At 37.9% G+C, this 27,228-nt stretch overlaps 1 protein-coding gene across 2 annotated transcripts; it reads left to right on the forward strand.

The window, feature by feature from the left end:
• The first annotated feature begins 62 nt into the window (after positions 1-62).
• On the forward strand, positions 63-13,081 carry LOC110371204 (uncharacterized). 2 transcript variants are annotated; one of them, XM_064038064.1, is made up of 18 exons: positions 63-371; positions 532-643; positions 760-875; positions 1,135-1,205; positions 1,537-3,048; positions 3,743-3,809; positions 4,181-4,288; positions 4,732-4,862; positions 4,945-5,020; positions 5,100-5,168; positions 5,405-5,457; positions 5,615-5,712; positions 5,999-6,179; positions 6,519-6,630; positions 8,032-8,234; positions 8,607-8,772; positions 10,090-11,651; positions 12,575-13,081. In XM_064038064.1, the coding sequence occupies exons 1-18, from the start codon at positions 364-366 to the stop codon at positions 12,964-12,966; spliced, it is 5,037 nt and encodes a 1,678-aa protein (XP_063894134.1). In that variant the 5' UTR covers positions 63-363; the 3' UTR covers positions 12,967-13,081. The 2 variants fall into 2 exon arrangements, with proteins under 2 accessions (XP_063894134.1, XP_063894135.1); XM_064038065.1 differs by having other exon boundaries at positions 1,537-1,590.
• The last annotated feature ends 14,147 nt before the right edge of the window (positions 13,082-27,228 follow it).

Below are 27,228 nucleotides of genomic sequence, written 5' to 3' on the forward strand. Positions count from 1 at the left end.
ACTTGTCCAGTTTCGAAAAAATCATGAGCCTGCTGTAGTACTCTGTCTTGTCTGTGGCTGTGGTATTGTCTATTGTGTATTTTTGTTTATGGTGTAGGAAATGTCGTGTGTCGTTGTCGGTCCGATTGATAAAATTTGCCGAATCCAATTTAAAATAAGGTTACAGAAAAGTCTACGGTACCTTGTGCATTCCTTCCAGAAATAAGTACTATCTCAAAATACATTTATCTAAGCACAACTTTCATTAATGATGGTAGAGAGCTGATACACAAAAACTAGGGTGTTTATGGAATATTTGTATACCTACATTTTACACCGAACATCAGCATTTGAAACCGGATAACTCATAAAATACATTGCAAAATGTCGGGGTAAGTGTGTAAATCATCATTAATGGTTCTTTAAGATTGTATAAAATAAGTATAACTTTGTGTACTTTTATATAAATTCAACTAGTCTTTGTACTGTACATACCTACATTCTAACTTTCTCTATGTGCTGTTTTCTAAACCTTTTGCTGTTATATTTTAGGAAACCGTATACTATTGGGGAGATGAAGACTATAGTAGATTATTTAGTAGAAAATAAGTTATATGGAGAAATCAAAGCAAGAAAGATGTGGATGGATTTTGCCAATACAAAGGTATCAAAATGATGAATTACCACATTGTCAAAAACTGTTGGATCAGCATAGCTGTCTACTTAAACAATTCTACTTTGTAATGTACTTTCTGAACCATTATAAATATTGTTCTACAGATTACCACAAGGACTTGGCAGAGTTTAAAAGAAACATTTCTAAAGCGGATTCTACCAGATATACATAACCCTTACTTCAGGCTAACAAATGAACAAATCAGCAGCTTTAGAGCCAGGTGAGAATAATCTAGAACAATTGGAATTATCATGATGACAGCCCGTTTATCTCTTGCTAGGGACAAAAGGCTTGCAAAAGGTATTTCTGTTCCCTATATCAGCAATCAGCGAGTTTGACATCTGTCCTTCATCTCACTGAAATGCATCAGAACTACATATTTATTATCATTTTGGCTTCCCATTTGATCCAACTATGCTAACTATATCGCATTTGATTAATAGTGTCAATCATATTTAAATCCATAATTATTATTTTAGATGTGATCTGGCTGAACGGAACAAGAACAAACTTGAAATTCAGACTATTAGTGATGACTCCAGTTCCAATGGTATGTATTAAACTGGATTATAGACACTATTTATTGTTATGAGGAAATTGTAAAAAAAACAAGCTTATAAGCCAAATAAAACACAAACTTTGAGTCTTAATTGATCAATGTGTTAAATGCAAAAAAGAGATGTGTCATCATTAAAAACACCACAATTTAGTAGATGCACAAAACAAAAATTATGCACAAAGTACATACTCTTCTTGGAGAAGTGGGCATCATAATAATGTAGTTAGGACATATTTGTTGAAATTAATGGTCAACTTCTTATTCTCCCACTTCTACATCTAAATGTCTATCATATGTTAAGTTGTTTTTCTTTTAATTTTAGATAATATTCAGAAAGCTATTGAGCCAGCAAACAATGAAGGGGAGACCACTGCAGGTGAGAATATAAAATCTTCAAAGATCCCTACGCGAAGTAGGTCTTCTGCTGAGACCATAATAGTTGAAAACTGTTATGAAACTGCAGAAGAAATACAGAAGGAGTTAGAAGCTCAAGACACTGATGTGAGTGATGTTAAACAGGCACCTCCATCCAAATCTCTTAGAGATTGCATTACATATTCTGAACCTCTGACCCCTATGCTGCAAGAGGTGTTAGACGATTTTGCATCAGAGCCTGAAGATTCAGACAGAGAAGGCCAAATGCAAATTGTTGATAATGTACCAGAAAATGATAATACAGAAGAAAATGAGCAGCATTCAGAACCTAACAATGAAGAATCTAATTCTGAGGCAGTAACTGAAGCGGCTACAAATGCTGAGGAACTCTCTGAAGCTGTTGAAGAAGAATTGGCTCAGGAGGTAGATGATGGTGCTGAAAGTGCCAAGAAATCCAAAGAAACTCCAACTGTAGCGGCTGACAGTGAAGAAATGCCAACTGTAGTTTCAGATGAAGAAATCTCATCAATGCAGGCAGAAAATGGCACTGAACGTGTTGAAGATGCTGATGATGAAATTCAAGGAGCATCAGAGTACCACACTGCCGAAAATACTGATAATTCTGTGGATAAACCTCAAGATACTCAAAATACTGAAGTTGCTGTTGTTGAAAAATCACACTCTGAACCCCAAGCACAATCTGGAAACCTAAATAACTCTAATAGTACAGTGGATGCTTCTCTACCCAATAATCCTGAGGCATTAAAAAATAAAAATTCAAAAAGTGCTGAAGCAACAAAGAATAAAGAAACAACAGAAAATGGAGTTGAAATTTCAAATAATACAGATGCGACTAAAGGTCCACCAGCTACCAGAAAACGATCCTGTTCTCAAGACAATACGAAAAGTATTGAAAATAAGAAAAAGAAATTGGATATAAAACTGAAGTCAAAATCCAAGAAAGCAATTACTGAATCTCATGTGGTTGAAAATGGGGAAAATGAGCAGCCAAAGGACAATGATGAGAAACAAACGAACAAAACAAAAAAAGAAACAGCTAAAAAACAACGAATACTAAACAATGACCTGGACAAGCCTTCTACAAGTTATGAAAACAACGTAGAAGTGATTGATCTTGAGAAGGGAAACAGCAGGAATGAGCAAGCAGAAATCATAAACCCTTGCTTGCAAAACGTCAGCCTATTCGATGAACAGTTTAACAAGGCTAAGTACAACATGTCAGAATCTAGTGACACTGAACAGAATAAGAAAGAAACACAAATGGACACTCAAGAAACTGCAGTAACAAAACCTAATGAAGTGGTTACATTAAAATCTAACTCAGATTCGGATACTGTAGAAATTTTACCTACGCATAAGAAAAAACCACGGGCAGGCGTGCTAGCAGCGAAAATGGAAAGAGAAAAAGCTATATCCAATATGTTTGGATTCACTAGTGGTAAGTTAAGTATGGGGATCGAGGTTAATGCTTGTATTGGAATGATAAACATTTGGCATGCTCAATGTGGTCAGGTATAAATTTTATGCAAGTTTATGCAGTTGAATGCAAAATCTATGGTATAATTTTATTTCTAACATACACATTATTTTTGGAACTGTATCATCAATATTTGGGCATGTAAAGGAATATTCTTTACAGAATAACTAACCCATTTATTTAATTTATGAACAGGCAAATTAAAAACTGAACATGCTTGCCTAGGTTTTCGCTACATCTGTTTGGGCTAACGGAATAAAAGTGCTAGCATGATATCATTAAGTTATGGAATACATAATAATAAAATATATGAAAAACATTTGGGGTTATGGAGGTCAGATAAGCAGATGCTCCATGTAAAACACTGGTTCTAATGCATGGGTATAAGCTGTTGGGAAAGGGCTAGGCAGATGATGTATACAAAATATTTGAGCAGGTTTTTAGGTATTTGTACTGCATGTGAAACAATTTTTTTTTTTCAAGTTCTATATATGGTATTACTATACGGTTTATTTTCATATGATTTGGAGATTATTAACTTGTTGTTTCGATGTCCAATTTGGTTATAGGTACATAGTTAGAAAAATTATATATTTTTTTTAATTAGACAGTTTTATTATTTGGGATGAGTTAGCGTCATGGTTGTGTGTTCTAGGTGGAGTTGGTTCAAAGCGAAGAAGGCAGATAAGCCGACGCAGGAGGACTATTTCGCACAATAACAAGTAAGTTTAAAAAAAAAAACATTCTCAACAGTATATTAGTTCGTTTGTGGCCGATAGTTGAAGTTACTCTTGCAATCATAACTTTACTCAATAACTCTGAAACCGTTGACATAATTCAATATCAAACAGCATTTGTTAAAAAAAAAACATCTTTCGAACGTCAACATTAAATGAGACACAGAAAGCCCCCAAAAACGCCCGCCTTTCACCACTACCGATGTAGTTTTGCTTAGAAGAAATGGCGCAATAAATGGTTAATTTGGGATGTAAAGTTCAACTAATAAAAAAAGAAGACACATAAAAAGTACATATAATAAGTTATTGTTCAATGTTTGAAGGAATTAAAATAATGTAGTAATGCAATATTTCAGCCACAATGCCGTCGTGTCAAACTCCAGTGAATGGACGTCGGACAGTGAAAGTGATGCCTTCGTATCTCCACCGCGCGGCCGCAGGCATAGACAGACCAGGAAATACTTGTAAGTTTTGCTATTTTTCTAATAATGTGTTCATACTTACGTTTACTAGATATTTCTTAAATGTCATATAATCGTGTATCATCATCATATATCTATAATTTGCATTGTGTACAGACACAAAAAAAATAATATTTTATTGACTTCAATAAGTATTTAAGTTTTTTACAGCCAACCACGCTATTCCCTGTGAGCGTTGTGGACACCTGTAACTGACTTATTTACACAGGACTAACAATAGTAAACTTATATATTCGTAAGCAATTGTAAATAAGTTGTTGGTGTGCCTTGCAAATAAATAAATAAAAAAATAAGGTTTTACATTATTAAGATTTAAATATGCAAAAAAAATTCAGACACGTGCTTAAGCAACTTGAATCATGAAGATGCAACAGTAAATGACTTCTAAATTGAAACATAATTTTTTATTTATCTTTTGCTCTCAGGAAGCCTAAAGCTGGCAAAATATTGTCCCTTGAAGAAGAAGGTGGCCTCTTTGTTATGTATGGAAAGAAAATATACCCACTTGTAAAGGATGGCAAGATTGTGAAGAATTATATCACTTATTTGCCTGAGAGTAAGTATTATTTACTTGAATTATTTAAGTAGTTTCTTTAAATAATAATGGATAACTAATGTTGTGTTTTTAATGTCTTTAGGCGATTCAGAAGAAGGCGAGTCCTTCTGGAAACAAAAATACGTAGAAGAGAAGAAAAAAGCTGCAGAACTAAAGAGGTTGGTATAAAAAAGTTTATATGTCTCTAGGAATAAGTTTTTTTCTACATAATGTTATTATTTTTTGCAATTGCTTCAGGTTATTAGTACAGGCAAATGAACCGCAAACGAGGGATAAGTCGCCCATTTTGCAGGCGAATCCACTAAGGTATGAGTAAAAATATTGTTGAGCTAGTGAGTTTTTTACCATTACTTATTATAAAATTCTGTCACTGGTGGATAGCTATACGGATAGTATGACAGAATTTTTCAAATCGGTCAATTATTTTGGAGCTTTTATGGGAGGATTTTTTTACAAGTTTGAATGAAAAATTCTCATTATAAATATTAGTTTAGAATGATCTGGTATCCAACTACGAAATATTAACTTTTAAATTGTTTTAGAAATGCATCAATTAGTCATGAGCAGAGTAGAGAGCCTGCATCAAATGGTCTTGGTAAGTATTTAAAAAAGCTTTATTGACATAGACAATTTAAATAAATTTAAAACTTTTGGATATATATATGTATTATGATTGTAGAAGCTTTTCATTTAGTTTTATCTTATTCATTCTTGATATAAAATTCATCAATATTAACCCAATGCTGTTCCAGGAAAGGAAATATGCATACCAGCGCCTGAGGAAAAGAAAGAAGAAAAAACATTTAATCCCCCAGAAAAGATCAAAATTAAATTCACACGAAACAATGAGGTATATTTTTTGTTCAACAATCTTCACTCTCTGTCATTTTTCATTAACCTTTTACTTTAATTTGACTCCCTACCCATTTCCAAAATCGATTAGAAGAGTGGCAAAGTTTATAATCGATTTCTTTCTGAAATGTTTATTTAAACTTTTCAGAAACTTTTTGGGAGCTATATTTTTGTGAAAATCGCAAATTATCTTTGCTTTGCCTACATCAAGTTGATCTCAAGATCGTAATTAACAACAACATGTGTTTTTTTTTTTCAAAATGCTTCTTATTATCGTTTTTCAGGAAGTGCACCTAGAAGGTCACTGGCCTCAGATCCACCCAGTGCTAGAGCAAGTGGTACAGATATTCCACAAGGAAGCTGAACCACCCGTCAGTGAGAAGTCCAAGGACATTGCGATGCAACCTGCTAAGGAACCCAGCAGTGGTGTGTCCACTCCTATTATTATCACTCCTGTAGATCCAGGTATGTTGCATATAAAATGTAGCTGTTTCCCATGGTTTCTCCAGCGTCCTGGGGGAACCCTGGCTGAATCCGGACAAAATATAGCCTGTTACTAAAGGATAGTCTAGCTTCCCAATAGTGAAATAATTGTTCAAATCGGTTTGGTAGTTTTGGAGCCCTTGGGGTAAACAAAAACTGATTCTTCTTAATAGTATTATTATCGATGGAAAGCTAAAGGACTCATACTGAAATGCCACCCAGCTATTTTTAAGTTAGTCTTGAAGTTAAGTAACATTTAAGTATTTCAAGGTAAGCTGCTTTATATTTAGTAGTAATTCAATTTAATTGTTGCTTTTACAGAAGTACACGAAAAAGTGGATGAAATAGAAAAAGAGATATTCAAGGAGATTGAGGCTCTTGACAGAGAGGAAGAGAATGTACCGAATGGAGTTGAACCCAATGTCACGAAAAGGTAACTTTGACCTTTTAGTTTAATAATTAACTTTTAAAATATTAATTTAAATGGAGACAAAAAATAAAAGCAAAATTAAACTGGAGTAACAAACATACTCAATATACACATAGTTATCCCTTATTTCGACAGAGAAGGCGATAGTGAACTTATTACAATTTCATTGTATAACATAGTTTCCATGGTTTTTCTGAACCTCCAAAAAACTAAAAAAAAATTCTACCCCCCACCCTTATGGAGAAAAGCGATGTCCGCCACACCGGACATTATCGAAACTTAATAAAAAAAGTGTTAAAAGGACTTGTCCGTCCTAGCGGACTTAATCGAATACGTGAATGAAGTTGCATAGTATATAAAGTGAAAGAATATAATAGTAAAAAGCCTTTATTTGTTATAAAAGTACAGCGGAAATCTTACAGCCGCATGCATTTAGTGGCAGGGTTTGCATGTTTGCGATACAGGATTATCGCCACGCATTATCGACGCAAATATCAATAATTTGTGCGAACATCGCCATGTACCAGCGCTTACTCCTGAATGGAGTTCTATACAAGGCGATCAACATGTCGGCCAAGTCTACAACGCCCATATTCTTGTTATACTCTTTCACAATATTGGGATAATCAACATCGACTTTCCTCTTGGCATTCTTGCAATATCTTTTAATCCTGCTAACTGGTTCAGCGTCAGTATAGAAACTGATAAGAGTAGTGCAGCTTTGTTGTCATGCCACCTCACAACCGACAACTTTCCAAGAAAGATCCCCTTGGTTTCTTTTTCAGTGCCTTTTGGCTACTCAATTTTTCTTCGGCTCCTCTGAGGCGGTTGCTTCTAATGGTGCCTACAGAAAAAATACCATAATTTTCACGCAACAGGTAATCAAGTTCAAGAGATGTAAAAAAATTATCGAAATAAACCGTTGCTGGTTTCCTGCTGGTCATACCATATTTATTTCGACTAGGTCCGCCGTGACGGACAAGCTATAAATACAGGTGTTTCGACGAGGTCCGGTGTGGCGGACAAGTAAAAAACTCGATAATTATTATGAATAACGTAGGCAAAAGCTATGAAATCGTATTATTTGAACGTTAGAACACTAAATTCACAAAACACAAATAAAAAATCTACGCAACATAAGCAAAAAAAAATATTTTTTAATAAATTACCTGAAAGACTCTCTTAGTGCGCGGTTTCGCCGACATTTTTTCGCTAATTGTCAAACCCATAATTGTCTCAAGCATAATTTATTTTTCTTTTAAAATTTTAACGACCTCCCAATAGCTTAGTAGTTTTTTTGTTGCAAAAATAGAAATAGACGGGGTGGTGGATTTTTATAAAGTACTTGTCCGGTAGTACGGACAAAGTCGAAATAAGGGTTATTTATACTATTTCATTCTCTAGGAAAATAGGCCGGCCACGCAAGTCATCATCAACGCTGCCAAGTCCCGTGAAGCAACAGAAATTAACAAATGGAGTCAAGATAAATGATTCCGAGGAGAACTTGCGCACACGCAGACAGAAAGCCAAAGAGGAAGTGAAGTCCATAGACAGTGAGGATAATGTTTCTAAAAGGCAGGTGCGAACGCCAAGGAAAGTTTTGAATGGTAAGTTAGAATTTAGACATGATAGTACATAATATTTGGGTGTCTGAACATACACAGCACTATTGATCTCACTATGAACATAAATTAAAAGTAACTTGAACTCAACTAGAAAGAATCTTTTAAACTAACTTCTGCCAGCGGTTTCACCGCCATCCCGTGGGAACTACTGCACGAACCCGGATACAAAGTAGCTTATAGCCTTCCTCGATAAATGTGCTATCTAACACTGAAAGAATTTTTCAAATTGGACCTGTGAGATAAGGGTGTTCAAGCAAACAAACAAACTCTTCAGCTTTATAAGCTTAAAGTGCACATACTAGTATGGCTGACTATAATCTTTCGTGAGATAAAACACCTACTTTCTCTTAACAGAAACATTAAACACAAGCGACTCAAAATCTATTCAGACACGTCGTTCAAGACAGAACTTAGACATAACAAATGATGAAGAAGAAATAAGATACATGTTGCCGCCAAAAAACAGTAGACTCTCGCTCAAAACCGCCAACAAAAAGACAAATCAAAAACCTCGGAGAAGGTAAACAGTTTAGTTATAAAAATATTTTAATTAGACTTAGAATTTACTAATATGTCTCTTTTGAAGTTTGCTTTTTAATTAAATTGTTTCTGGATATGTTTGTCTGTGGTATATCTAGTCATTTTTATGGGATAATGAATGCATAAGCCACAGACAGGATATACATATAAATAATGCATGCTGAAATCAAGATTCAGATTCTTTTCTTTTATCAAATTAGGTTGATTAAAAATTTTAACTTTTAAACAATCATCAAAAGGGGCATATTAGTAGACTCTGCAAAATTATTGTAATATACATATTTGTATGGGATAACGCAAGTCAATGGCCTAGAATTTTATTACACTATGTATTAGTTTTAATTCCACATAATTTATTTATACACAATATCTATGAATGCCATGGGATCTAGAATCTAAAGATTTTATTTACATTACTTGCTACTACAAAAATAGGTGATTTTATCAATATACATTTCGCTATATACTACGTGTCTTATTGCCAAATAATGTGTTTTATATATTTTCTACTATTATCAAATAAATTATCTTTTTTATCTGTCTTCTTCAATATTACAGTATAAATCTTCTGAATTTTAATTGTCGCTTCTAAAATTTTATTATTGTAGAAATGAGGTCAGTAGCAGCCTGATAATGTGTAAATAACATAAAATTAAATGTACTTAGAACAATCTAATTGAAATATTAATACTCTGTGGTAGCAAGGACATACATTTTAAACCAGGAATGAGTTGTGTGAATTATGTGTAGATTATAAGACATTTTAAAAGTACAAGAATTGTACTCATATTGAGTTGTAAAACAAATCATATCCCATGCAATTAATCATACATTTTACATTAAGTCTCTTTTGACAAACAATTTGTGACTATGATTATAATCTACTGATTATATTGGTATTTCATAATAATTATGCATGATCTGTAAATAATAAAAAAACACGTAAAGGACCTAGACTATGTATTTTATACAAAATCAAGTATGTAACGACGAATGGGAGCAGGTGGAACTTCAGATCAATAAACTTTTAAATGGTAAATTGTGTATTATTTAATTTTCTGTAAGAAGTTTTAGTTCTTATTTTTTTTATTAATTTAATTTATAAAGTTACGATTTGTCGGTGAGTGCATTTATTCATAATATTTGTGTGTAAACCTGCTTCCATTAGATTATGATGACCTTATCATACACCTGCATGTTGCTGTTGCACAGTTTACACTTGATTTCCTGCATATGAGCTTTTTTATGTTTTCTTTGTTTGCTTCTTTAATGCATTTCTTGCTTCTCTTCCTAACAGTGCGGAGAATGTTTCGAAGATGTCTTCGTCGCCTGATAATTTCTCGCTAAACTCCTTAGACAGCACACAAGGTTACCAAGACTCTGATCCAAGTCCTATTAATAAAGAAAATAAAAGGAAAAAGATGATGGATGCCTCCAGCTTTGTTATAAAGACAAGGAAATCACTACGCCGCAGTACCCGCAGGAAGTCGCACCCGTATGCTTACCGCAACTCATATGAAGATTCCAGTAATTCATCTGTTGATAGGCCTGTGCAGACAGTTGCTCGAGAAAACTCCAGTGCTGCCTCAGATCCTTACAGGTCAGAGTCTTACCAGCTACTCATGCCTCAAGCGAAACATTCCAGGAACCGATTGGAATCTATTGATGAAATATCTCCGATTGACAACCAAACTTACTTTCTCAAACATTTGGAGTCGATAGCAAAAGATAATAAAGAAACATCAACTCGCGCAAGTAATTTCACGAGCCCCACCGGTCAAATGACCAGTGATGTTGGCAGTTCAAGCAATGTATCTCTACCAATGTCTCCAGAATTGTCAGTCGTAGAAAATATTTCTGTGTCAAAAGAGACGCTAAACAATGTGGAAGACTATCCTACTATAAATGAAATGCAAAATAATGATGTGCAAGAACCTACGGTGTGCGGCGAGTATATGATGTCCGACGTAAATATTTCAGTACCACTAATGCAACAGGAGTGTGAATTTGAAAGTTGCCTCACAATGCTGGAAGTTTCACCTGAGCCAATGAGCATTGTAACTGAATCTTTGATTAAGAAAATAGACACTGTCAATATAAATGAACAAACCCCTTCAGACACCTTGAATAAAAACCTACATAATTTGCTGATAGATAGTTCTAAAAAGATGACTAGATCCCAAAGCATGACAAAAAAAGATGATATGATGGAAGTCGATGTCACTAACACTTCTGAAGGTCAAAAAAAAGCCAGGACTAGAAAACGATGTTCCACTCCTCAAAAAAAGAAAGGTACAAAGAAATCTGCTGCACCAAAAGTGGCTACTGTAGTTGAAGAAGAACATGTGGAGTCATGTTCTCACAGCGGTAGAAAGTCTTGCCCAGCTCTACTTCAATCCTATTTCGATAAAAATATAGTCTCTGAAGAATTAAATATCTCCAAAATGACTATTTCGGATGATAAACCTAAAGGCAGGAAGAAGAAAGATATCATCAGAGTCAAAATACAGAGACCTAAAAATAAAATTGCTCAAGAGAAACGTCGTGCTAAATCTGCTAAGAATACAAGTAATATTTCAGTGTTCACTGACAGTGGCATAAATGAAACGGAGTCGGAGTTATTTCTGCCTGCTAACGAAAGTATTGATCTGATACACAATCATTCTGAGACCTGTCTCAATGCGAATGAATGTGTGGGTGACAGCGTAGAGTTCGTGGAAAACTCAAAGTCAGTGATTTCATTGGGCGATTCAATGCAGTCTGGCGACAATCGATCGGCCAGCCGGTCTGGCAACAACGATCGTAGTTCGACGCCCGATTTGTTTTGCAACAATGCTCAAGATGTCAGCTTTTATAATAGTAAGTACCAATACTATACCCATCAATCTAGCTCAATTACAGGGACCTTTGCTTAGGGTGCTATGCCTAATCACAGCTGAGAACTTTGTCCAGTCCTCCATATAGGCTAACAACTTGATAGGAATGGCTTTAAGAAACTAACGGGTGATTTTTTAAGAGGTATAGGATTTGATTAAAAAAAAAAACAAAAAAATTGAAAAATTTGATGAAATCTTTATTGGAATCGATAGAACGATCAATATAATTTAATGTTTGAAGATGATTTCATGCAAATGCTGACCGCGGCTGCGGTTTAGATGGCCCATTCGCAAGGTCCAATTTCGGCACACTCTCCAACATATCAGCCGGTATATTACGAATAAATGCTTCAATATTGGCTCCCAGTGCGTCAATCGTTTCTGGCTCCACAAGAAATAGTCCAAAGGCGTTGGATCACACGATCTAGGCGGCCAACTGACGGGCCCAAAACGTGAGATAAAACTGTTCACCGAAGGCTGCTCTCAATTAGGCCATTGTTTCGCGTGCCGTGTGGCATGTGGCACCGTCTTGTTGAAACCACATGTCAGGCATGTCCAATTCTTCCATTTTGGGCAAAAAAAATCGCCAATCATCACACGGTAGCGCTCGCCATTCACAGTAACGTTTCGGCCATTGTCGTCTTTGATAGTAAAATTCAATAATTTGCAAGCGTTGTTCGTTCGTAAGTCGATTCATGGTTAAATTATAGACCATACTGAACAAGTTCGACAATAACACAAGACACGATTCACGCGTGATCTGCCAAAAACAGTGTTCCCAAAAAGATACCAGCAAAAAAATCACCCTTTATTTCCCAATTGCACTTTAATTTTTTCTTTTCTGAAATTATTATGACAGATAATTAGCAATTTGTGACTGCAGCATGTCAATTTTATTATTTACAGGAAACAATTCAGACAACATAGACAATACAAGTGATACTGTCTACCACAGTCCCCTTGGCACGGAAATTTCAGCCAACAGTCTGATGACTGAAGACTTGTCAGACGACGCCCCACAGCCTGCCGTCCCCCCATCGAAATGGTACCTGCTGAGCGAAGATGATACCAACACTAACATACTGGGGAAAGGATCCACCATGCTCTCAGGATCAACCAGCGGATATGGCTCTAACCTTAAACAGCTATTCCCAATTACCTGTGCCATACCAGATCTCTCCACCATTACCGAAATGTCCAAAGAAAATGATAACAGTAGAAAACCCACCCTGGAGGAACTAGATGGCCTTACTGGAGACGATTTCAATTCTCATAGTATATTCGACTCCAATTTCTAAAGTACAAAGTGCCTTAGATGTCTTGTTGTGTAAATGAAATCCAGATTTTTTGAAGTAATGTTTCTTTTTCTCTTAATTTTATGATGTTTTTTTATGGAATAAACGTTGAATCATTTCTTTGTAATTATGATTTAATGGCGTCCAAGGCTGATTTCGACCACGACTGCTGCCCTCATATAAAATCAGCCAGCTGCGCAAGACATATAGTGCACCAGCATTTGCGCAGACACAAGTGCACTCACTTTTCCATCGCTCTCGAAGCCCGATGGGAAGACTCCGACCGACACGACCGAATAGAGATCAGGCGCAGGCCCGACCTCTATCAATCACCAACTTTCAGGTTCAGGACATCTTTGTGGAAATTTCTCGAACACGCAAAGCAGTTTCATTTCGGCCCAATCCGGGAAACGATCCCGAGACCTCGTGCACAGTAGTAGCGCTAGCGGCCGCTAGACCAGCGAGTCGGTTAATTATGATTTATACGTCCAATTATAAAACTAATGCTTATTTGCATCAGTTTCTCATCACGAATGCAATACGTGGTCGTAAATAAGCACTCTTCTGCAATGCAATTAGTGTTCTTGGAAATAGAAAAAATATTTACATGAATAACGCATAACAACTGTTAGAAGCTAAAATATGCGACTCACACAACTTGACTTCTCTGCATTTACCAAATTTTTGTGGGTCCATATTCCTGACTTGTGAATGAAATACCTTGTGGGTAAATCATCTTTCATAATAAAGCAATAATAATGCTAAAACCTAAGTATGCCAAATACTATACTGCAAACCGCATCAAAATCGGTTCAACCAAATGAGATATAATTGCGTACGGTGCAGATACATGCTGGACCAGCTCAGAACCTCCTTTTTTTGAAGTCGGTTAAACAATGATTTCAGCTGTCTCAACATGAAATCATAAGACTTCAACATCAGCAAATCTAAATATATAAAACTCAAAGGTGACTGACTGACTGACTGACATAGTGATCTATCAACGCACAGCTGAAACCACTGGACGGATCGGGCTGAAATTTGGCATGCAGGTAGATGTTATGACGTAGGCATCCGCTAAGAAAGGATTTTGATCAATTCTACCCCCAAAGGGATAAAATAGGGGATGAATGTTTGTATGAAACTTTGTCAATTTTAAACCGATCGGACTGAGACTTTGCATGCATAAAGCTACTATGGCGTAGGCAACCCTTAAGAAAGGATTTTGATAAATTCCATCCCTAAGGGGATAAAATAGGGGATGAAAGTTTGTATACATCTTCTTAGATTTGTACACGCTAATCTTCCGAACTACTGAACAGATTTCAATGATTTTTTCTTTGTTGTATCAGTATTAAGCCTGGTCAACATATAGGCTATAATTTATCTTCGAAACTTGAAGACCTGATGCAGAACTCCAACAGACCAACAAAACTATAAGAGATACAAAAATGGTGCCATGGCAAAAATTGTTTCATGTGATGAGCATTTTCAGTTGAGATAATAAATTTTAAGATCTGGAACACCTGATGTGGAACCCCAAGAGCCCAGCTTCTCTATACCATATACAGGTATGACGTTTTAGCAAAAGTTGTTCAATTTGATAAGCACTTTCTATTGACTTACACAAATTGAAGATCTAAAACACCTGATGTGGAACTCAGGGCCCAGCTAGACTATAGCATATAGAGGTATGACGTTTTAGCAAAAGTTGTTCAATCTGATAAGAACTCTCTGTTGACTTATAAAAATTGAACCACACCTACACCTGATGTGGAACTCCAGGAGCACAGCTAGACTATAGCATATGAAGATATGACGTTTTAGCAAAAGTGGTTCAATCTGATGCACTCTCTATTGACGGAAAATCTGGAACACCTGATGTGGAACTTCAGGAGCAATACTACACTTGAAATGTATAGAAATGAATGTTATGAAATAGGTATGGTGAATCAAAAAAGTAATTAGTCCGTCTTTTAGACACGTATTTTTCTTTTCTCTCTCTCACAAACAAATAATAACGAAGATACAACAACGCTTGAATTCACTGTTTAGTACAAATTTTACATACCTAGACGTGGCGTCACGAGCCCCCACTCTCCGACTTTGTTGCGTTATATCTCATTATTATATTGTATGTCTCTTCCAGACCTCGGGACTATAGAGTTCCGAATTTTTGGGAGGCAAACGTGGGGCCGAAGCCAACTCGCTGAAGCCCTTTTGAGACAACTTTAATGAAATGGTGACACAAAACCGACGATTATCCCTTTATACACTATAGAAATGAACCCAAGGACAATCCCCGGTAGACGTCGTTAAAAAAAGACAATCCCCGGTTTTGTGCTAAAATATTGCTAACTATGGAGGAAAACTACTTGGGCTATTGTGATGGGATGTTAGTGGATGACAATGTACCTATTAGGTACATCTAAAAATGGCAGGTGGAGACTCGCCACCTCACTTACTGGGCCCCCGGGAACCAGTCACTGAATAGCAACAAGAGGGCAACAGGGACATGAGCGGCTGAAGGGTGAGGATACCTCGGTGGACTTTGCTCGCGCTCCCTGTGCTTACCATGAGGCACCTACCCTCCGAGTAGGGCTACTAATCCTGCTCTAGCGACTCCACTCTGGACGGCCAAGCCAAGCCAGAGGCGTGAGACCTACCCCCGTCATGATTCACTCCGACCGGCCGGAGATGGGGGACAGTATACTCTCCCTGGAGAACTCAGTATATATAGCCCCGTGGGGTCGCTACTCCCCGTCTCCCAGCCTCAGATGTCCTGCGGTACCTATATCTCATTATTATTGTCGTTATTATCTCAAGAGCCTTTGTCCCAATTATGTTAGGGTCGACTTCCAGTCACGATGCAACTGAGTACCAGTGTTTTACAAGGAGCGACTGCCTATCTGACCTCCACGACCCGGTTACCCGTTCAACCCAACACCCCTTGGTAAGACGTACTGGCTTCTGACTACCCATAACGACTGCCAAGAATGTTCAATGACAGCCGGAACCTACAGTTTAACATCCCCTCCAAATGACGGTCATTGGTATCCAAAATATACGTAGAAAGTACATATGAACTTAGAAAAGTTGCATTGGCAGGCACTTGCCAGACCTGGAATCAAAGACGCACGCTCATACTTGAAGATTGGTTCTCTACCCACTAAACCACCACGACTTCCACTAAGTCACCACGACTTTGTCATCTATTTAATGTTTTTTTACGTAATAATACTTGTGTAATATTTTTGCCACACACAAATGCGGACTAATTAGAATCACTACTTTTATCCCTATGGTCACGTCTATTGCGGTTCAGTTCTCAGCGTTTTGTTTAGTCTGCTGTGCTTTTGCTGTTAAAGTACAAAAATTAAATATATAGAACGTTTCTCTTTGGTCCCTTAAAATTCAATATCAGACTATTCAGATCTTTGATTTTGCTGACCCCGTAGTCGCTGGCATAAGGGACAGGATCCGCGTACGAAGTCGCGGGCAACAGCTAGTAGAATATAATTAAAAATGGGTAGGTACGCGGTTCTGCCCAACCTTCATGACAACAGGGGCCCGATTCTCCTAATTTTACTTAAGCGACCTTCGATTGACGTTCGAGTCGATTCGACTGAGATCCAATCCCGACTCGATTACTATTGAAGCGTATGTGGCATTCCGCTATTTTTTCTTTGAAATAAACGTTTTTATCCTTTTCTGTCATTCAATAATGAATCATTTTGTCTGCAAATGATTTACGATTGCAAAATGATTACACAGCAAAATACCGTATAGACCAAAATCATCAAAATAGCAGACCAATCGCACACCAATCAAATGTCAGTCGAATACGATTGGTCTTTTATTAGTAGCAGAATGCCCGATATGGTTAAAACTGCTATTACGATCATATTGCGATTCGATTTCTATTCGATTTTGACATTATTAACTTAGGAGAATCGGGGCCCAGGCGTGAAAACGAAATATTGATTCATAGGTGTTCGATTATGATGGCAATAATTTGATATTTTCGTCCCTTTCACACTTACAACAGAAACCATAGAGGAGCAATCTCTTCTCATAGATGTAAATAAACAAGATTGCGCATGCTGAAAATATATTTTTAGATGTCAATCCTCCTTGCGCCCATCCTGCACCGAGCAGGCTGGCAAGAAGAAGAAGTTAAGACGTCGACTGCGATGACAGACCTTCAGAATTGACATGATTTCCAAATTATCTTCAATGCTGTATTTTTAATAACTTCGTTTTGATATCGTTAAATCATTTATAAAAGTAATGTTTGTAAGCAATAAAACTTGCACGGTTGTATGTCTTTGAATTATGTGTTTTTTAATGTTTGTCTACCCCTTCTGATCTGTCCTTTAAGATCAGAAGTGGGATAGCCACGCGTTCTTTACCGTTTCGTTTGCCGTCTAAATTCAGTAATTATTTGTTCTGTTATTGAAACTACATCTCAACCGTAAATAAGTTTTATTCTTACGCTCGAGAGTATTCTGAAGAAAAAGTATGAGCTAGTTATAGTTCCGATACCGTTGCGATTCTATGAATGATCCTCATGTGCTGTGAAACAACCACGATATAACCGACAGCAAATTGGAAGCCACAACATCAACATTATGGCAAAGAACTGGTCGAAGTCTTGACTAGAAATTGCAAGAGGAAAAGTGACAGCTGCTGTGTCTTGTTTGTAAAACAAAAAGCGATCGAATGCTGGAGATACTGAAGATAGCCCACCAGCTGGAACTGCCTCAGTTCGATCTTACGAAGATTCCTTACAGCAGCAGATTTGTGTTTTAGAGTGAACCTCTTGGATTTCTTTTTCAGGATGTGTAAAGCACTGAAGCTCGAACACAGTGGCCCTGAAAAGCCATGTTGAAGTTTTACAAGTTGCACAAAATAAATTTATGATCAATATTTTATGATTTGGACAGTTTTGGATTATGAATTTTGCAGATAGGGCTGAAACTTTTCAACTTATCATAGTACGAGGTACAAGTATGTCTAGCGTTGAGAAGGAAGGAAGAAGCGCTGTATCGTGTCGCTACCTTTTACCACGCTTTTAGAAAATGATTTCAACATAAAGCCCTAAAACTGCCAACTATTAAAACAAATTGAATATTCTGTGCGATGCATGATTTGCTGCACTAAAAACTGAGTTGAAAGAAGAGTATCGGTGTTGTTTCCATTATTCTTGGATACATTTTAAGAAATAATGGGAAATAATTTCTACTTATATAACAAGGCCGGTTGTAGCTACAAAAAAAAACATCACCGGTTTCCATGGTGACATATCAAAGTTGTTATCCAGTTATTGTGTTTTTATGTTTCATGTGGTTAATTTGTCTTAAGGCGAGAATAGTATCTAATACGTAAGCTGGGAACATGTATCCTGTCTGTCGAGTGGAGCAGCTCATCAAGATATCGCGAGGTCGCTCGTGCTTTTCGTGTGGAAGGAACCTCTACTCTTGTCTCGCTGTGGTGTCACATAATGTGACTCCCTGCTGATTATAAAGCGCAAAGACCTAGCGCTGTTTGCAGAGATATTACAAGAAGCATGGAGTGATAATGCCTGGTGAGATCAATCCAGTTCTTATGTTCTTATGTTCAGTCATACGCAACTATGGTAAATCCTCTTATTGGTTTGCAGTGCGCGACGACTCGGGTTCGATTCTCGAAATGCGCCAGAAATACTCAATTAATTTTAGTTCTTAATACAAAACCTATGTTTTGAAGTTTGCGAAATTGTCTGCATGACAGTGGAAACTGCAATAATGATGGCTAAATAGTAGAAGCAAAGAGATACATCTTCTATCTGCTTTTGAAATGTTTTGGCTTCTCACATTTAACTAAATGTCTTTGCATGCAAGCTAGACTAGACAGAGCTCAATGAATTTGCTTCATATACTACCCCATTTATGACACTTTCTACTAAATACAGAAATATCAGTTTGCTGCTACCATGGTGTAACTACGTTGTTTTAGCCAATTGCTTACCAGTTTTGAGCAATTGCTTACCTATTATTTATAACGTACACTGACTGAGTATACTTCAAATTGTGCGTCAGACTTCAGATTGTGGTGTAGAATTACCTATACCTTCTCAGTACTCAGTCACAATCGTACACTCACAGTTACACACTCACACACTCACAATCACTAAACAAGTTTGTTGTTACGACATCACTTGCTAGGAAGCTCACAATTTAGCCTTACTGGTTCTTCACCGTTTAGCCACAGATTACTTTATAGTTGACAAAGGAAAATGTCAATGGCCTTAGCAGAAGTGTGCACTAAGTTGCGCGAATTCTGGAATATTGAAATTGGGAGCTTAATTTTCTAGCAAAGGACAATGGGCACTTTGTATGGGATTTGGTACCCGCTCCAACAGTAACGTATGATATATCATTAGAAAGGTATTTGCGTGAAGAATAGTAAAAACTATGGGGCTTGCCTCAATTAGCTGTCCGATCCGAGTAACGTTAAAAATTGAATCGACGTCGAAACAAGTATGTCATCCATATATGCAAATTCATTAAGAGGCATATGTCGTCAGTGTAATAATTTTAAACTCTATTAATAGACATTTTACATTGTTTGAGATACATGAGACGTTATAATCTAAAGGTTGTAATAGACTATGGAGTCATACTACGGAAATACAAACGTCACCTGATTTGACAAAAGTTCAAAACATTTCTATTCATCTTTTTATAAGAAGAAATTCATCATTATCTCAGCACCTCTTGAGGAACAAGATTGAGTCGTAATATGTACTATGTAAACATCGTCTCCTGACTTTTCAACGTTAATTGATTGTGTATACTGAAAGACTTTCATCAAATACATAAGCTAGTTCTGCGTGAACTGCAAAGGTTTGCAGTCTTTTTTTAAAGCAGTCGGCAGGCAAACATTCTAAGAAGGCCAAATTCCTGTTTTTTTGCTACTTTACCAATGTTTTTATTCAATACAGTTGAATTTAAGAACTAAATCTACGTTGATGATTTATGAACATTACACATTCTATTAGTCGATGTCACGCGAAATGGACAAGGATTTGGGACTAGTCGTCATAGTAAACATTTTTTGCCTTGCCAAGACCTACGCAATGGTACTAGAATCAACACTGTTGGACAGGGTACCAAAACGCCCATCGTCCTTTATAAGTCTCACGTCCAGTACATTACCAACTACTAATTGTTACGAGTTTTTACTTTATTAACATTTAACCTCATAAATCTACTTTACATTATGTTTTGGTGTACCTACGTTTAATTAAGGAGTGACTCGGAATATACCCCTGTAAGGCCTTTGCATTGGCATCGCGGCGACCGGGAATAGAGCTAGCATTAAACACTCAGTACGCTTCCTCCTCTCTCCTCCTATTGTATGTGCAACAGGGTCCATAATTGTGACATAAATTACCTATAGAACAACAACTGTAAACATGATGGTGTGTATTAAAGAATTGAGTATTGAGTATAGAGCTGTTTCATATTTGTAATACTCTTGCTCTGATGCCTCCCGGGAAAGTCCCTGGAAGGTTTGAAGGACTGATAGCTGAGGCATGAAAGACAGCATTAATGTAAGATTTGTTTAGAGGAAGGCATTAATTGAAATGATTACTCCTAGTAAATGGTAATGATTCTTAACAATCTGGAAGCCTGACTAACAATGACAGCTTAGTTTTCGCTTTCTTATTAAAATGATTATGTTCACTTATACTCCTTACTAATAATGCATGAGAGTTCGTCAATTCATGTTTAAGTACTCAGATGCCTGAATCTGGCCCAAAGCCTACTTCTTTAACCTTCTGTCTACAGATATCGGAGATAAACTGAAACCAGAAAACACAATGAGATTTACTACGTGAGAAGCACATAATTTGACGACGTATGTGCTGCAGTTTCACACTTCTTGCGCTTGCTTTATTCCTGCATGCTTTACGGAGTGCCGACGGCCAGCACATCGCACGACATTGCTCGAATGATGAGAGCGAGTGGATAGTATGCCTGGTATATCATGCATTCAGGCGATCAGGTGATCTGTTTTATTTTCCATGTGGTTCTCAAGTTGAGTTCGCATTGGCCTCATTGGTCTGGCAGACGCACAGCACGACTGCTGTCCAGTTTCGGGTTCGATTCCCGGGTCGGGCGGAAATCACTTTGTGGGTTTAGAGAAACTCCCAAAAGTAGCCCGAAATCTATAAGTTCGTGATAGACACCTATCCATCAGTGAGTTTATAAATGTTGATCATGCGCTTGATATCTCTCCGGTTGTATTGGATTACCGTCTCAACGAAATATGAGAGTAACAGTGCATCTGTGTTTGCCCAAATGCTCGTGAGCTATAGTGTGCCCTGCGCAGCTGGCTGATCAACTTAGAGAGAATTGCTGCTATGACCAGCAACTGGTTTAGACGCTATTCAGTCATACATCCGAGACAATTTTTCTCTTAGCTGAAATAAGTATTTGAATTCTGATACCCGTGAGATGACGTCACATAATAATGCATTTACGAATAAGACTTATTGAGCCGAGCTCAATTATGGAACAGACTAAGTTAAAATTCACTAAGTTTTAGGTAGGCCTGGTAGTTAAGTCCTCGTAATTCCTCATGTGGCTCGTACAGGTACTGGTAAATATTGTGCGTTACATTGGATCAATGCTCAGCAGCAAGTACCCATGCAAAAACTACTGTTAGTTGCAAGTGTTACTAGTAGTTAAGCGACGAAGAGTGCCTGTGTGGCTTAAAGGCCGGTTTACACTTTGCGAAGTGTGAAGTGATAAGTGTTAAGCGTTAACTTTACGCGATAAGTCTCAAGTGTTAAGTAGTCTTTTCCATCTCCGTTTACACAGTGTTTAGGAAGAAGCTCATAGTGGTACTGTCCGTTGTGCATAGTGTCATTAGAAATGGAAGATGAACAGCGCCTAATATTGAGACAAATAATTAAGGAGATTGTATCTGTTGTGGTATCTGATATAGAAAATGAACTCAATTTTGAAATCGGGAATTCCCATCGCTTCACTCAGTTTCAATAGGGCCGCATCTCTCAACTGTTTGTTTTTAAATTCTGCGCACTTTACATTGTATAGGCATTCAAACTTTATGTATTCTTGTACGAATTTTAAAGTATGTTGACACTGCGCACTTAACACACACGTATTTACACACTGATTAGTACAGGCAAATTGCGAGAGAGGGTAGTAGAATAGTTGAGAGGGGGTAGTCACTTAACAACAAAAATAGACCTTGATTCTATTCACTCGCACTAATCAATAAGTACTAATCGCACGTATCACTTAACACTAATCACTTTACGCTTCCGTTCACACCTTGATTACTAAACACCTGCACTAATCACCTGCAGTGTTAACTTAACAAAGTGTAAACCGGGCATTAAAGATATATCTCGCTAAGTCCGACTTTTGGAGTTACGTTTTTGCTGACTACTTAGTGAATACCGTGTGTTTACGGTTCTTTCGAACAACTGGAAACGTACTCGTTTGTTTGTTCTAGTGTGTCCACGGAATGGGGAACTGTTGGGGACTATCAACCAATCGATATTTTGTTATGGTCAGAAGTGACCGAACGAAAAGATGTTCCTTGGTATTATTTCTGTTACAGTACACTTACACGAGGACGTGTAAAGCGCAGAATGGCCGTGTCGGCGCGGCCCAATATTGCTGGCTAATTCCTTGTTGGTGGTCGCAAGGTGGCAACGTCAATCGAAATAACCTTATATGGAGTCTTAAGGGGAGTCTGATCTTTTATTCTTTCAATTTGTTGACCCCATCCCATCATGACCTTTTACCATTATTTTATAAAAGATGATTAAAACTGCATACGTGTCAATTTTAACCGTTGATCTCTTATGTTTGTTGGCACGTGATTAACGATGAGTAACGATGATATTTTGGATTACTATTTTGATTTTATGTGTCAAAGTAATGTGTGTCGTGCAGCTATTGGCTTAAGCCATAAAAGAAAGTGATTGCGGCACTAATAACCACATAGACAAGCACTGGCCACGATCATCTGACCAAGATGCTCTGTGGCCAATGATGATGATGATGGTGATGATGTCAAAGTTATAATTAAGTCATGGATTTATTTCTTTGAAAACTTAAATCGTTCAAATGAATGGTCAGCAGTGGCCGAGCGAAATGCACCCCTCATAAAAGTTTATTAGAACGCCACTGCTTCCGCTGTGGCGAAGCAAGTGGACACCTCCTCAGCTTTCTTTGAGAGCTGCGAGGCAATTTGACAAGGACAAGGACTTTGACGACGTTCGAATGTACATGAGTCTCTGTGTGCGTGCCATGAAAGGTTGCATGAATATTGATGTGTTGATCTAATTGGACCTACTTTCAATGACTGATTTTGACCTTGACTGTAATTTTAGCTTGGAAATGGTCTTTTGTTTGATTTTGACTTTGACACACTGGAGGTGCCAGTTGTCTAGACCACTTTGAGAACGTATGAATGTACGGGTCTCTGTTTATACCGTGGCGGTGTTATTTTGGAGGCCGCTGAGAGAACATACGACGGTATGGGTCTCTGTTACCGTGGCGGTGTTATTTTGGAGGCCGCTGAGAGAACATACGACGGTATGGGTCTCTGTTACCGTGGCGGTGTTATTTTGGAGGCCGCTGAGAGAACATACGACGGTATGGGTCTCTGTTACCGTGGCGGTGTTATTTTGGAGGCCGCTGAGAGAACATACGACGGTATGGGTCTCTGTTACCGTGGCGGTGTTATTCTGGAGGCCGCTGAGAGAACATGCGACGGCATGGGTCTCTCTTTCACGTCGTCATAGTATGCAACCTAAATGGCTTAATTGCGCGCCTATGCTATGAGCGTGTGTAATGACATGCAAACTGGGAGCCTCTGTCTCTGTTTCACGTCGTCATAGTATGCAACCTAAATGGCTTAATTGCGCGCCTATGCTATGAAGGCGTAAAATGACATGCAAACTGGGAGCCTCTGTCAACCGGCGGTGTATGGGGAGTGATGGAAATCCGGATTCTGTCATTCACTATGCACTGAATCATATTTTTCCATTCGTGATAAGTCTGAAGCTATTTTTTTCTTTTTGTTTTAACAATTTTTTATACATTTTTGTCTGTGGGCGCTTGAAGTGCACACATGCGCCCATGGTACGTACGAGTAACAAATAAAAGTAAAAAGAAGTTTTATTTTATTTTCTTCAAGATGTATGCTTCAGTCTTATTCACGACGCCGGGCAGAATATTGATATGTTTCCCACATATGTTTCAGAATACGAGCAACCTCATGCTGGTTCCCTTGGGGAAGATAGACCTGAGGCTAATGACGCGAATGATGGTGCATCCGAAAGCGTGGATGAAGGTGCAGTCAACGACGGGGATGAAGATGCGGTCGAGGACGCCACGCCGTCAGGAACGGCCGTTTTAGATGTCAATCCTCCTTGCGCCCATCCTGCACCGAGCAGGCTGGCAAGAAGAAGAAGTTAAGACGTCGACTGCGATGACAGACCTTCAGAATTGACATGATTTCCAAATTATCTTCAATGCTGTATTTTTAATAACTTCGTTTTGATATCGTTAAATCATTTATAAAAGTAATGTTTGTAAGCAATAAAACTTGCACGGTTGTATGTCTTTGAATTATGTGTTTTTTAATGTTTGTCTACCCCTTCTGATCTGTCCTTTAAGAATATATTTACGAAAATGAACTCTATTTCAACGCAATAAGGTACAAAATTTGTTGCATAGTACACAGAGGCAAATCCGAGCCGAGGGGGATAGTTAGAACGGAGGCTGTTTGTCTCTTTCTAACACCTTGCCAGCATAAAAAAATGTTGTGATCAACAGTTTTGTCTTCCCAAAAAACAATTGAATCACATATATTTTTATCTTATTTTAAGAATTGTAAGTCAACAAATTAATAAAAATCGCATTAATTTATTATACGAATAAATTATTATTCTTAAAACATAAACAACATAAATTTTTATTTTGCTTTTTTTTATTTTCTAGCGGTAACCCTGAACATTCTAGGCGCGTAATCAGCATTTAAAATTTTGTTTATATTTTTTGTATTAAATCAATTTAAACTATTTAAATGGTGAAAAAGTGTTGCGTTTATACTTGTAAAAGTGAATCCTATGATGGTTGCAATATATCGTTCCACAGGTTAGCTAATAATAACATTTTCGTAAACCAAACAACTAGGGTGCCCATGAATTCTTGTAATGAGTCAAAATATGGGTGATGGATTTTAAAACTGTTGTACTATTGTTATAGCTTCCCAAAAAATGAAGAAAGGCGACATAAATGGCTCAGCAGTCTATATATGAAGTAGAAATACAAAAAAAACAGTCTTCACTTCGAATCTTCCTGCTTTTATACTGCTAATTCCCGCTAATTATTAAAAGCCTTTATTAGTATCTTAAGGTCACAAACTGCGTAAGTTAAAACTTCAATACCAATCTGTGTTTAATAATCTTAGCAAATTCGGATTTGTCTCACATAGCTTAATCTCATAGTCACCCTATTAGAAAGGGACAGACAGCCTCCGTACTAACTGTTTCACTCGGCTCGTTTTTTGGGTTTATATGCGCAGTCCTGTTTACTAATATGAATTCATTTTAATACTTATTTTTGATAAATTTCTACAATGTACACACTATACATACATACAAACTTAAGCTACTTATCTTTATACAAAACTAAAAATAAAATACTATATACAAAATATATATAAACATAAAATATAAAAGAGCATCGATCAGGCGTCGAAGTATTCCTCCGCATCACTGTCCTCCGGAAACGTGCCCAGAAGACTGGCTGCATTGCCACGTTGAATGGCAATGCTAATTCTTTGTCCGAAGAATAAGCCAGCCCTCTGGTCACGCGAAGCGTCGACAAGCCTTTTCGCGATGTCCTTATAAAGTAACCGCGAACTCGGGCCCCATGGTCCGAGCGTTTCGACCCCAAACGGCTCAAAAGTATAGTTCCCAATAAGGTTACTATACTTGCGCCGCTTGGTGGTCTCTGCAGAAGCAGCAGCCGCACCAGCATGACCTGCCGTGCAGGGAAGATGCGATGGCGCCAGGGTGTCGACGCACGTTGCATCCCACACCAAGGGCCTACCCAACTTCCATGGCAACAACGTCATACCATCTGGCCTCTTTCCATCGTCACGTACCAGTCCATTAGGCTCTAACACGGCTGGCACGCCGGCGGTGGAAAGAGCACGACGGATAATGTCGTTAATGCTGGCATGCCGTGCAATACGACCAGCACTTCTGCAGCACGACAGACCATGGTGCCCGAGGCTGTCGACGGCTTCACCGCAATGGCAGCGATGCGGAGCAACACAGGAGCGCCTAACCGTAAGCATGTAGCGATGCGGAACGTTGTGTCATCCAGCATAGTGCCTATGCTAGATGACGGGATCGCCTGTAACCAGAGGCCCGACTCCCACTCTCCCACAGCCAACAAACGGGCACGCTCAGCAGCACTATTACACGTATTTAATAGATTATTCCGTATAGTGCTACAGAGCGGCCCGTCCCATTGTCTCTGAGAGCAGCGGTTGCCGGGCAAATCCGTATTGGGAGTAGCCATTTTCCAGGCATCCAGCGCATCGGTCAAACACGGTACTTCAACATCAACCAGTGCAGAAGACGACAATATCTTTCTGGTTAATGTATCAGTACTGTGAACCGAGGAGAGGAATGCCGGTAAACTAACACTTGAAATTTTGCGGACGCCGAGACCTCCCATGCGTATTGGGAGTGCAGCTTGCTGCCAGGCTCGATCGTCCAAGGCCACATTGAGGATGGAGGTGAGGGTGCTTCTGATAATTTGGTCAACTTTGTCCAAAATTTGTGGGTGCTTCCATATATGTGAGGAGCGAAGAATATAAGTAAATTTTGGTCCAAAACAACAGTACCGAATCAAAGTGAAGGCCGAATGTATACTGATTTTGTATAATCTCTCTGAAACATCATTAAAATTTTGAATTTTCTCGTTAATATAACTGGTGAAGGACTCATCGAGAATAGGTGATCCTAAGAGGCGAAGGGAACTTTTTTCTAGTACTGTCAAATTTGGAGCTATGGATTGAAATTTCGAAAAGACTTGTTGGTTGTTATCAGGGATGAAGATTTCACATTTTGATAAATTTAGTTGTAAGCCAATCGAGTCGAATTTTTGTATTAAAAATCTAAAGTCTTCAGCTACAGTATCTGCGTCGCCTCCTAGG

This window comes from Helicoverpa armigera, chromosome 15, assembly GCF_030705265.1.
Source record: "Helicoverpa armigera isolate CAAS_96S chromosome 15, ASM3070526v1, whole genome shotgun sequence".
In the NCBI taxonomy this organism is placed as follows: Eukaryota; Metazoa; Arthropoda; class Insecta; order Lepidoptera; family Noctuidae; genus Helicoverpa; species Helicoverpa armigera.

Excerpts from the sequence above, each read along its gene's own strand:
- LOC110371204 (XM_064038064.1), top strand. Across the intron at positions 8,235-8,606 it reads GCCAAGGAAAGTTTTGAATG|AAACATTAAACACAAGCGAC; the intron begins GTAAGTTAGAAT and ends TTCTCTTAACAG. Across the intron at positions 8,773-10,089 it reads AATCAAAAACCTCGGAGAAG|TGCGGAGAATGTTTCGAAGA; the intron begins GTAAACAGTTTA and ends TCTTCCTAACAG.